At 37.7% G+C, this 12,336-nt stretch overlaps 1 protein-coding gene across 2 annotated transcripts in view; it reads left to right on the top strand.

The window, feature by feature from the left end:
* The window catches only part of CUL5 (cullin 5), an 87,791-nt gene extending 75,766 nt beyond the window's left edge, over positions 1–12,025 (top strand). For both annotated transcript variants that reach the window (XM_045797708.2, XM_087868472.1), the window contains 7 exons: positions 318–449; positions 3,304–3,427; positions 4,620–4,795; positions 5,352–5,513; positions 6,259–6,377; positions 7,191–7,314; positions 9,498–12,025. In XM_045797708.2, coding sequence (XP_045653664.1) covers positions 318–449; positions 3,304–3,427; positions 4,620–4,795; positions 5,352–5,513; positions 6,259–6,377; positions 7,191–7,314; positions 9,498–9,692 — 1,032 coding nt within the window. In that variant the 3' untranslated portion in view covers positions 9,693–12,025. The remainder of the gene's footprint in view (positions 1–317; positions 450–3,303; positions 3,428–4,619; positions 4,796–5,351; positions 5,514–6,258; positions 6,378–7,190; positions 7,315–9,497) is intronic.
* The last annotated feature ends 311 nt before the right edge of the window (positions 12,026–12,336 follow it).

The following is a 12,336-nucleotide window of genomic DNA, read 5'->3' as shown; positions in this document are numbered from 1 at the left end:
AAGGCTATATAGAAGAGAAATTTGGGGAAGAACCCTTAATTTTCATGTAAACTTTTATTACATTATTTATTAAATCTAAAAAATTGATGTTTATAGGAACTAAAAGGTTATGTGATTACAATTTCAAATTTGCTAGCTTTTGAAGTGGTAAAGTAGGGTATTGGGACTGGTCATTTTTCAGAGATGGGTGGTTCAGTAGGCTTCTATCTATATATACTTATGTGAATTTCTGGATTTTGACATTGGGGGTATGGAAAGGTCTCAGAGAGTTGGCTAAGAATATACGTGAATTGAAAGTAACTTTGTTTTCTGTACAGCTATTGGTACTTAAATACGTACAAAATAAAGATGTTTTTATGAGATACCACAAAGCTCATTTGACACGACGTCTTATATTAGACATCTCTGCTGATAGTGAAATTGAAGAGAATATGGTAGAGTGGCTAAGAGTAAGTAAATTTTAAATTTTTTTTTTTTTTTTAATATAGCACATGGTTCTTCTGTGTGCTTAAGTAATACATTTTGGTGATATTAGTGCAAAAGAAGTAGGGGATGTTTTACAAGAGCATGGCATCAGTTATATAAAAGAAAATGATATCTAATAAAGTATATATTCTTCTTCTTTTTTTTTTTAGGATAGGGAATTTTACTTATTTGTTTGTTTGTTCTGTTATGTTAGTCACCATACAGTACATCATTAGTTTTTGATGCAATGTTCCGTGATTCATTATTTGCGTATAACACCCAGTGCTCCATGCAGTACGTGCCCTCCTTACTACCCATCACTGGGCTAACCCACCCCCCACGCCCCTCCCTTCTGAAGCCCTCAGTTTGTTTCCCGGAGTCCATAGTCTTTCATGATTCGTCTCCCTGCTGAAGTATATTTTCTTAATAAAGACTTTTAGTGAAACACTTTTGCTCTTGGTTTGCTTCTGTGTTTTGCACTTTTGTATTTCCACTTTCATTTGAGTTGACCTTATTAAATGGGTTATGGGACAAATCATTGAATTTTTAAGGTGTTTTCAGTACTAAATGCTTAACTGTAGGGATGTTTGTAAATAAAGACTTTTATATAGCTAAGAGAACCAATATGTAAAAGATGATGGCTTATTTAGGGTAAACAATGCTAATTTAAGTATGATTAAATTCTCATATCAAAGTATTTTAAGTCTGTTCCTGTCAGTTCACTTAAATGGAATTTGAGTTATATTAAAATGAATGGCTTTTACTTATATATATGGTGTTAAGATACATAATATGATTATATAAGATTATATATTATAAATAGTTATATATATTTTATATGTATCTTTCACTTATATATATATTTCACAATACACATTTATCGGTTGCCCTGCCCTGCATGATACTATGGGAGAGTAAAACTGACAGTGTGCAAAATGATGTTACTGTTAATCAATGGGAAAAATTATTGTTTTGTAAGTCTGAGAAATTTCTGTTAAGACATTAAAAACTCTCTCTTACATAGGAAAAAAATTATAAAATGAGCATGTATTTAGTACACTATAATTTAAAACATAAGAAACTTTTAGAACTAAAGTGCTATTTCTTTGTAAAAACCGAAGATTAGTTAGGAAAATATTTACAATTCATATGTCCAATATTGTATCTAGAATACACAAAGAACTCTTAAACTCCACAGTAAAAAGACAGCTAAGTTACAAATGGGCAAAGAATTAAAGTAGACATTTCTTCCCAGAAGATACATGGCCAGTGCACGTATCAAAGACGTTGGACATCATTAGTTGTTAGGGAAACGCAAATCAAAACCACAGTGAGATACTTTTTACTTTCCTCCTCCTTTCCTCCCACTCTTCTTCACTCCTGCAGTGGTAGCTAAAATTCAAAAGAAAACAATAAGTGTTGGCAAGGAAGAGGAGAAATTGGAATCCCATGCTCAGCTGATGAGACCATCAGTCAGTGCAGCCACGGGGGAAACTGTTTGGCTCTTCTTAGAAGTTAGACGCAGAGTCAGCCCAGCAGTTCTCCGTAATTGCGCTCAAGAGAAATGAGAGCATGTGACTACCCAAGAGCCTTGTCTGTGAAGTTCACAGCAGCATTATTAGTAAGAGCCACAAAGTGAAAACTCAAAATGTCAATCAGCTGATGAAGGGATAAACCAAATGTGGTTTAATCATACAGTGGGTGACACTTAGTAGTCACGAGAAAAGCAATACTGACACACGCTACAACATGAGTGAACTTCGAAAACACTGCTAAGTGAAAGAATTCAGTGACAAAAGCCCACGTAGTATATGATTCCACTAAAACAAAGTGTCCACAGTGGCCAAACCCACAGAGACCCCTAAATACACGACAACCTACCTAACTGTACACTTGAAAGAGTGAGTGTTGTTGTGGTAGATGAGCTGTATCTCAGGAAAGCTGTCCTGGAAATGAAGAGTAGTTTGACCACCTGGGCCTCTTGTCGTGTGACTTAGAATATGGGGCAAGCATCTTCCGTGTGCCGTGGAGAGTTGTCAGACTCGCTGCAAGTTTGGGTCAGCTTCCAGCCTGTTGCTTTTCGCTCTCAGGGTTGTGAAAGTTTTTGCTGGTGTCACTTCTCCTGGGGCGTCTTGTTTTTTCTTTTTTTATCTTACTACTCCTTTCTCACTTAAGTTGATAGTTTACCTTAAGTTCCTGTGCCTGTATATTTAGAGTCTTCAGCATTGGCAGGTTGACCTCAGTCAGCTCTTCTAGAATGCCATTTATGTTCTATTAAATTATTTTCATTTCCAGCTTTATTTTTATTTCTGTGGCCTGCTTTTATCATCATCATTGGCCACTTAACTCTCTTGATTATCCATTTTTATAAAATGTCAAGTGGATTTATCTCTGGAAGGCAAGGATGCAACAAACCTGTATGCTTTGCTTTCTGTGGGTAAACTGAATTAACAGGTGGCTAACAGGTTTTGAAAAAAAGTGTTGTGATTGGTCACTGATGAGAAGTAAATTTTGTACTTTATGCATTCCTCACATTTAATGTATGGTGATAACTGAGAGTTGACTTGCTTTGTTGAGGGACTGATGCTGTTGAACTATACTGTGGTGACTGATTCATGTATATTGGAACCTTGCAGAGAAAGCCTGGGTGACCTGTACTCTCACTTAGTTTCTAAGAATCAAATTTAATAGGTATTAGAATAAGTATTCTAATAAGTAAGAGGGGAATGATTTTATATTAAAGCATCTAAGACTTAGTTTTCCATTCAAAGTTTTTCCTAATAGTATATCAGATTATATATTATTGTTCATTACCTCTTTTGTCTTTGCCTTTCATAGGAAGTTGGTATGCCAGCAGATTATGTAAACAAGCTTGCTAGAATGTTTCAGGATATAAAAGTATCTGAAGATTTGAACCAAGCTTTTAAGGAAATGCACAAAAATAATAAATTGGCTTTACCAGGTATTTTATAATTATGTGTGTGTGTGTGTGTGTGTGTGTGTATATATATACATATATATATACATATATATACCTTTTTAAAGAGAATATTTTTGTTTTCCAGTATATTAAAAATGAACTCTAGCAATAACAGATACAAAGATGTTACAAAGTCCACAGTCCTTGAAGACATCCAGCAAAACAGAATTTAACAGAATTTAGATTTGCTAATCCTTATTTTTATGTATGTATGTATTCTTATTATTTTTTACTTTTTAAAGATTTATTTGAGAGAGAGAGACAGAGAGAGAATAGAGCAAGAAGGGTAGAGGGAAGGGAGAGAGACTCTCAGGCCAACTCTGTGCTGAGCGCAGAGCCCACCACGGGGCTCACTTTCATGACCCCGAGATCTTGACCTGAGCTGAAACTAAGAGTTGGATGCTCAGCGGACTCTGCCACCTAGTCATCCCTATTCTTTATTTTTTCAAAATAGCCACAACTCACTGCCTGAGGTTTACATGTTTCAGAGCCAGTCACATGAAGAGACTTACTTATTTCTTTTTTATTTTAAGATTTTATTTATTTGTTTGTTTGTTTATTTTTAAGTAGGCTCCACACTCAGCATGGAACCCAACAGGGGGCTTGAACCCATGACCCTGAGATCAAGACCTGAGCTGAGACCAAGAGTCGGACGCTTAACTGACTGAGCCCCCCAGGCATCACCCCCCCCCCCCCGCTTTTTTTAAAAGATTTTATTTATTTACTTGAGAGAGTGAGAGAAAGAGAGAGCAGGAGTAGGGGCAAGGGCAGAGGAAGAAGGAGACTCTCCCCTGAGCAGGGAGCCCAACGCTGGGGTCGATCCTAGCACCCTGAGATCATGACCTGAGCAGAAGGCAGACGCTTAACTGACTGAGCCACCCAGGCACACGTGTTCCCCCCCCCCTTTTATTTAACTTTTATTTTTAAATAATCTCTACAGCCAATGTGGGGTTCAAACTCATGACCCCAAGATCAACAGTCGCATGCTCACCCAACTGAGCCAGCCAGGCACCCACTAATCCTTTTTTTTTTGTAAATGACACTTTTAACAAAAATTTTAGGGTTTTGTTTATTTTTCACCAATGCTTACCCAGTATGTACATATTTATTTCTTTTTAATTTTATACATTTTCAAGATTATTTATTTCATATTTTCTGATATTCTTGCCTATAGCTGATTCTGTTAATATAAAAATTCTGAATGCTGGCGCCTGGTCAAGGAGCTCTGAGAAAGTGTTTGTCTCACTTCCTACGGAACTGGAGGATTTGATACCTGAAGTAGAAGAATTCTACAAAAAAAATCATAGTGGTAGAAAATTACATTGGCATCATCTCATGTCAAATGGAATTGTAAGTAGAGGGCGTGTTAGTTCCGATATTGGTTTGACTGAAAGTACCAGGACTCCAAATAAGAGTTGCTTAAATAAGTGAGATCTTTGTCTCACGTGTGCAAGTTTGGACAGGTCTAGTGAATCCAGTCCATGGAGTTGTAGGGATGTGGGCTTCTGGTTGTATCAGCACATTTCAGGTATTGCTCTTGTCTGCAGATCCAATATGATCCCCACTGTGGCCATCTTCCAGCCCAACAGGAAGGGCAAGATGAGAGTGTACCTTACTTCAGGAGCAACTTCTAGAAGTTTCCCCATCATTTCCCCTCATATCTCATTGGGCAGAAATGGTCACATAACCACATTTTGCCCCAGGCAGAGCTGGGATTTGAGCCTTTATTCTGGGCAGTCATTAAGGTCTGCTAAAATTTTGATTACCATGAAAGAAAGGAAGAATGAATATTGGAAGACAGCTAGCAGTCTTTCTCATGTTTAATCTCATGTAAGGGAGAATATGGTAGAGAGATGGTAATCATCCTGAAGAGAGTCTCATCTCTGTATTATTTTGTCTGTTATAGATAACATTTAAGAATGAAGTAGGTCAGTATGATTTGGAGGTAACGACGTTTCAGCTGGCTGTGTTGTTTGCATGGAACCAAAGACCCAGAGAGAAAATCAGCTTTGAAAATCTAAAACTTGCAACTGAACTCCCTGATGCTGAGCTTAGAAGGACTTTATGGGTTTGTTTTATGTTTGTTTTTAAAGTTGTATCCAGTCACAAGGCGGGAAATATTTGATGGCTTGCTTACAATAAATTTATTAATTCATAGCACTCTGAAAATGATCTTCAACCAAGAAAAAATACACTAATGAGGTATTAATGCACCAATGAGGTATTCATGGTAAAGAAATTGAAAATAAGCAAGTTACCAAGATGGTGAAAGACAAGAAAGAAAGAAAAAAAAGATTGAGTTTGTTTAAACATTACCCGTGAGGAGTGTGACCAGAGATTTCATACTGAGAATGTGTTCAAAGATTTTATGGTGACCAAAAATGTAAGAATTAGAAAACTTTGGTCTTTTTGAGGGCCGGCAAAAAGTACTTGTTGGTCTCCTGCTCATAGCTACATTCTACCCCTTCTCTGCAGACCTCTTGAAAGTTCCAGAATAATAATTGTCTAGAGGGAACTAGCTGGTGTGTAACTGGTAGGTTGGTTTTGCTGTGATCCCTGTGACCAGTCCCTCTGGTCTCTTGTCTTACTGTAAAGAGATCATTTATTGCTTCCTTCCTCATAAGGGACTCTTTCTCCTTGTTCTTTTCTCAGTATACATTTACATTGTTATGTTCTTCGAGGTACCAAATAAAAATTGAATTGTTATTTTGTGCTTATAATGTGTTCTCACCTCTTCTAGTCATGTTGGAAAATTGATCTTAGTATTCCACACCATTTATAGATGTTAACTGTTTTCTTTTTATTCTTCATAGTCTTTAGTGGCTTTCCCAAAGCTCAAGCGGCAAGTTTTATTGTATGAACCTCAAGTCAACTCACCCAAAGACTTTACGGAAGGCACCCTCTTCTCCGTGAACCAGGAGTTCAGTTTAATGTAAGGTTGATGTTGATTGATGTAAAATAAAAATACCTTGTTTGAATTTTGGAGTTTTATTGTTAGTGCAATAATTATGTACCTTATATTTTATTTAAAGCATCACTCAGGGGCTATGCCATTTAATTGTTTATTAAACACAGTAATGAACTGAGGATGCTTACTTCTTATCTGTCAAAGATACATTTTGGTTGTGGTTACATTGCTTTTCATCTTTAAAGATCCTGTTCAACTCTGTGGGGCGCCTGGGTGGCACAGCGGTTGGGCGTCTGCCTTCGGCTCAGGGCGTGATCCTGGCGTTCTGGGATCGAGCCCCACATCAGGCTCCTCCACTATGAGCCTGCTTCTTCCTCTCTCACTCCCCCTGCTTGTGTTCCCTCTCTCGCTGGCTGTCTCTAATAAATAAATAAAATCTTTAAAAAAAAAAAAAAAGATCCTATTCAACTCTAAAGAAGCTTCATTCACATAAAGGACTTTTTCCCCCTAAGATCCATTTAGATGATAATGTTAGTAGCAGCCCCTGTATCTCCAGCTCTCTACGCACTTTGATGGCAGTATAAATTATATAGCTCTGTTATTACAAGGAATTGTTGTCACCCATACATTATTAACTCAGCTTTTGTTGTGTTTTGGGGAAATCATATGATTCATTTTAGATAAAGCTGTATGTTGATTATTTGTTACTTTTTCTTTAAACAGTTCTGGAGAGTAATCTTCAGAATATTTATAAATCTTTTTTCTCAGACATTGTTGCTGTAACATGATGTCAGAAGGCCTTCAACTGTAAAATATTTGCTTCAATGTTTTTTACAGAAAAAATGCAAAAGTTCAGAAAAGGGGTAAAATCAACTTGATTGGACGCTTGCAGCTCACTACAGAAAGGATGAGAGAAGAAGAGAATGAAGGAATAGTGCAGCTCAGAATACTTAGAACCCAGGTTTGTATAAGACGAATGTCTGTATTTTGAAAAAATTTCATTTTCTGTTTTTTATCTTTAATTTTTCTTTAAAAGCATGTAGGTATTCAAACTGTTTGTAATGAAGAGCTAATTTTCACTTTACTCGAGTTTAAAAATTGTATTGCTGGCATTCTCTTAGCTGCCGAAAGAGACGTCTGTATGTCTTGATGGCTTCTGGTAGATAGATTCTATTGGTTTGGCAAAACCTCGGTTTTGCCAGTAATCTGGGCTGTCCCTTTAGGTAGCCTTTCTCATTTCTCCCTGATCTTCCTCTACCCAGCCCCACTCTGTGCTGTTTCACAGATGGCATCTGGAAGGACCGAGGGTGAGAGGAATTCACTTGACCTCGTAGTGACAGTGGACAGTGAAGGGATTGTCATGTCCTGGTGACAGTGTCCTGGGTTCTTGCATTTTGTGTGCAGTGCTTTATCTGTCAGCTGCGGGAACCTGACTTTCTGTTGCTGTCTGCTGCTTATGTCTGTAGCAGATGGGCTCTGGTCCATTCTTTTTCCAGTTGGTAAGGACCACATGGGCTCTTCCCTGCTCTGACTGCCTGTCCTCTTTCTTATGGAGTTCTCCAGCTCTCTGAGACTCTGCCCCGTCTCCCGTGTGGCCCCTTGGCCTGCATGCACTCTGTCACTCTCACCTGCTGCTGTGAGATTACTCACGCCTGGCACTAAAGGCCTGTGGGGGTTTTGTTAGCTCTACACCCTATCTGCGTCATGCGGGAACTGAAGGAGGTTCAGGAGTACGTGTTCTTCCCACCCTGTCATGCCCCTCTTCCTGTGACATCTGGCTAGTGAGTGCAGACTAGGCTCCCCACCCCCACTGTGCTCTCTGTTTTCCTTGTCACTTCTCAAACGCAGCCGCTTTCCGCCAAAGCTTGGGTCACTTACCGTCGGTCTTCTTCCCTGGCTCCCGAGATCTCCGCGTGTCTGAAGGCTTTCCCCCTTCCTTTCTGTCTGGACCCTTGACGTAAGCCCCTGTTGTCGAGAGCCTGGCATCTGGATACATTGAGAATGGAAGGATTTCACTGACCTCCTCATGACAGGGGAGGGATCCTCATGTCTCTGCCGGGGAAGAGTCTTTTCTCTTGCTGGATGGTGCCTGGCCCCCAAGCCTGTTACCGCTTTGCAGCAAAACTTCACTTTGAATGTGAAAAGTCAGTATTACCTCTCATTTTCTGTTTTCACATTTCCTTTTTAACAAATCCTAATCTCTACCAAGGCAGACAGATCCCTTTGGTTTGGTAAGTATAGAGCTTGTATGGGAAAAGCAAAAGAGAAAAGAATATTTAATGATTTTCTAATTATCCCTATTACAAGCTTAATAGTAATTAAATCATCAAGGAAATATTTATAACATTGACTTAGGTGAGGGGTGTCTGGGTGGCTCAGTTGGTTAAGCGGCTGCGTTCAGCTCAGGTGATGATCCCAGGGTCCTGGAATTGAGCCCCGCATCAGGCTCTCTGCTCAGCAGGGAGTCTGCTTCTCCTTCCTGTTCACCCTGCTTGTGCTCTCTCTCTGTCAAATAAATAAAATCTTTAAAAAAATAAAATTGACTTAGGTGAACAGTGCTTACTCCTGTAGGAAGTCAGAATATTTCATTGACTCAATAAACTGAAGGTAATATTTATAACAAATATAATTTATTATTCTGATAAATATGTAAAGAGTAGTAATTACTGATTTTTTAAAACTAGACACCAGCTGGCATGTGCTTCTACACAAAGAAATAACTCTGTCTATGATGGAAAAGGGTGGATAAGGGGTTCGTTGTATCTTAATTGATATTAACACAATACCAGGTTATATATGTATCATGTTCACAGGTAAGAGAAATTTTTAAAATGTGCATAGTATGGAAAAAAAATAATGGAAGGAAGTATCCCAGAACATTAGGTGTGGTTTTCTGTGGAGAGGTTATGGGTAATTTTGCTTTTTCTTATTTTTCAAAATCTTTACAATCAGATTTTCTTTTACAGTGAGTGGGGGAAAAAAAAGAATTTTATTTGTTAAGTAAAAGCTGCTGGTCTCAAGATTAATCTGGTGATTAGTCTTTTGGGTGGATGTCGGAAAGTGAATGAAATACATAAAAAGTCATGTTTTGTTGTTTTACTTAAAATTTAATCTAATGATCTTTCATTTTTCTTTTTCTTTTAGGAAGCTATCATACAAATAATGAAGATGAGAAAGAAAATTAGTAATGCTCAGCTGCAGACTGAATTAGTAGAAATTTTGAAAAACATGTTTTTGCCACAAAAGAAAATGATAAAAGAGCAAATAGAGTGGCTAATAGAGCACAAATACATCCGAAGAGACGAGTCCGACATCAACACTTTCATATACATGGCGTAGCCTTGACTATCATGGGCAGCACCGAGGACCCAGAGTTCAGAGTGTGTGGGCAGGAAGTGTAACAGTTTGTGCTGGAGGAAGGTGTATGTGGACTTTGATTACATAAATATTAAAATCTCTGCCTTACCTGACGAAACAACTGTCTTTTGCCAGTCACATTAGTTAGCATGATGGCATTCCCTTCATGTTGCACACTCTGTCACAGCATGCTGTTTTGTGGGGAAACTTGCATTCATGAAGAGCCCATGATGAACTTGTAAAAGTAAATTTGATTGAAATCCACCAGAAGAAATGGGAAGGGTGAGGGCGGGGTTCTTGTTGCTTTTTTTTTTTTTTTCCCTTCCCCCCCCCTTACAAAAATGTACTTGCACAAGGAAGGATCTTCAGATATTCGTGCACTGAATAATGCTGTTCTGTTTTGTTTTTTAAAATGCAATTAAAACTAGAAATAGCACTCTTGGTTTCTTTCGATCAAAGGAGGGAGCTGGTCTACACAACATTGGGGGAGGGCAGATGTAGGTGAGAAGATAAATATTTAATAGTATAACACTATTTGTTCACGCCCCGCTTCAGTATAGTAACTGGACTTAATGGTGATCTGAAAATAGATTACATTTTTCCAACTTACAAACGTTGGCTTTCTTTAAGCAGGAGACTGCTACTTTAGTTGTTTGTTGTTAAATAGGGAGATTTAAAATCTTATATGGCTGGAGAACTTGTTTTGAAAAACTGAAGCTTAATTTGTTGCTCCAATTGTTTAAAAAAATGTATGGAGATAGGTCATTTCACCTGCAGAGTCAAAATAGCAAAACAAAGCTAGTAAGTGTGTTCACTAACACACGTAATGTTTGTATACCTAATATTTATTATGCCAAATTTATTATATCCAAATTTATTAAAGACAAGGCAGAAATCTACTCTCATACAGTTATGTAACTGATCTCTTGATCTGTAGCATAGAAATATTTTGGAATTTCAAAGTCTCATGATTAGGGATTTAAAGCATCAGGTTTCTGGAAAGGAAGACATTCTGTTTTAGAAAGTAGTGAGTAGTCCATTACCTAGGGGGAGGAGAGGAACGACAACACAAGACCTGAAAAGCATAAGATAAGCAAAATTGTTGCAGTCTTAATATGAGCAGTAAACTTGCCAAATATATGTACATATATATTTATATATTTTAAAAATAAACGTTTTTAAAATGTTCAGAAGGCAACACTTACCTTGTTCCTTTCAGTCAATCCAAAGCAGCAACTTACTGGTTGCTGGTAACTGAACACCCAGAGTAATGCGGAGTTCAGGACTTGAGGACATGGGCAACTTGGCGGAGAAAATCGTGTTCCCTGTTGGGAAAGAGTGGCTCTACGTGGATTTTTATTCATTATGCTGCACGTTCCAAGTGTTTTTGCAAATACTTTTCTATCTTGTTTGATACTAAGTAATACTTTAAACCTATGATTTTGGAAATAGTAGGAAGTGGAATGCTGAGCTTTGAAAGGTGTATGCTTAGACAGTATTATGCAAAGTGCTTTCAGGAGCGGTCCGTGGCATCTGTCCCCAGTCCCAGGAGACATTGTGAGCTGCGTGCTGAAAGGAAGGAGAGCAAATTCAAAACATCGAAGGTGTCACTGGGTATAGTCACATGTCTGTTCTGAAACTCATAGGAAATTGGAATTTTGTTTCTAATTTAAAATCTTACATTTAGCTCTGGGGGCAGCATGTGTCCATTATTAGACCGAGTGTCTTGTGGAGAATTAAACTAAATTGATGACTGTGGATGATGGATACATTTGAAGTTAAAAAATAATAATTTGTAATAATTGTGGCCCTTACGTTTAACAAAAAGTTCAGTATCAGGCATATTTGCTTCTCCCATATAAGAATGCCCACGGGAAGACAATGGAAGAAAGAATTACAGGTTATTTTTTAAAGTTTCAGATTTGTTGCTTTAAACCATAATTGTTCTCAGAACATGTTTGGAATTTCTCATCTTTTTGGTCATTTAATTTAAGAATTGAGAGCCATGATGTTTTGATTTATAAAGGAAAATTTAATGCAAAAGTGGGTAACTAAATCCATAGCAAAGTTTTCTATTAAATTTTATAAATTTTTTAATAGCTAATTATGTCCTAATTGTATTTTGGGAAATTGAACAGCAGCAAATACTGTAGACTTAACGGTTTTCATCTTCTTTTTGTTGTTGTTATGTATACAAAAGTTTAACTACTTTTTGGTGTTTATTTAGTTGACAGGTGCCTATACCATTAAGTTTTCTTTAAATGTGTCTTGACAATAGATTTGCTAATTAAAAAAAAAAAAGAATCTGATAAAAACCTTACCAGCAATTAGCGAAAGGTACAGAATCACAGCTAGTATCCTTTCTTAAGTCCCTTCTCTCTGCGCTTAAAAGTGGTGCTGTCTGAGCGGGGATGAGAACTGACATAGTTAGGGGAGAAGAATCCCGGCTGCCAGGAGCAGGGCAATGGAACGCACCGCAGGTTAATTTAAACTGTGAACACTAATATAAAGATGGAGCCATCTGGAAAATGTTAACCTCTGTTGTCCTCATTGCCAGAGTAAGTAGACATGAAGCAAAACTTACAAAGTAAAAGGAGCAATTGTAATGCTTACAATGAGATAAATA

This window comes from Ursus americanus, chromosome 16 (assembly GCF_024610735.1).
Source record: "Ursus americanus isolate L20-20 chromosome 16, mUrsAme1.1.p, whole genome shotgun sequence".
NCBI lineage: Eukaryota > Metazoa > Chordata > Mammalia > Carnivora > Ursidae > Ursus > Ursus americanus.
This window is presented reverse-complemented; position numbering and strand designations above follow the sequence as displayed.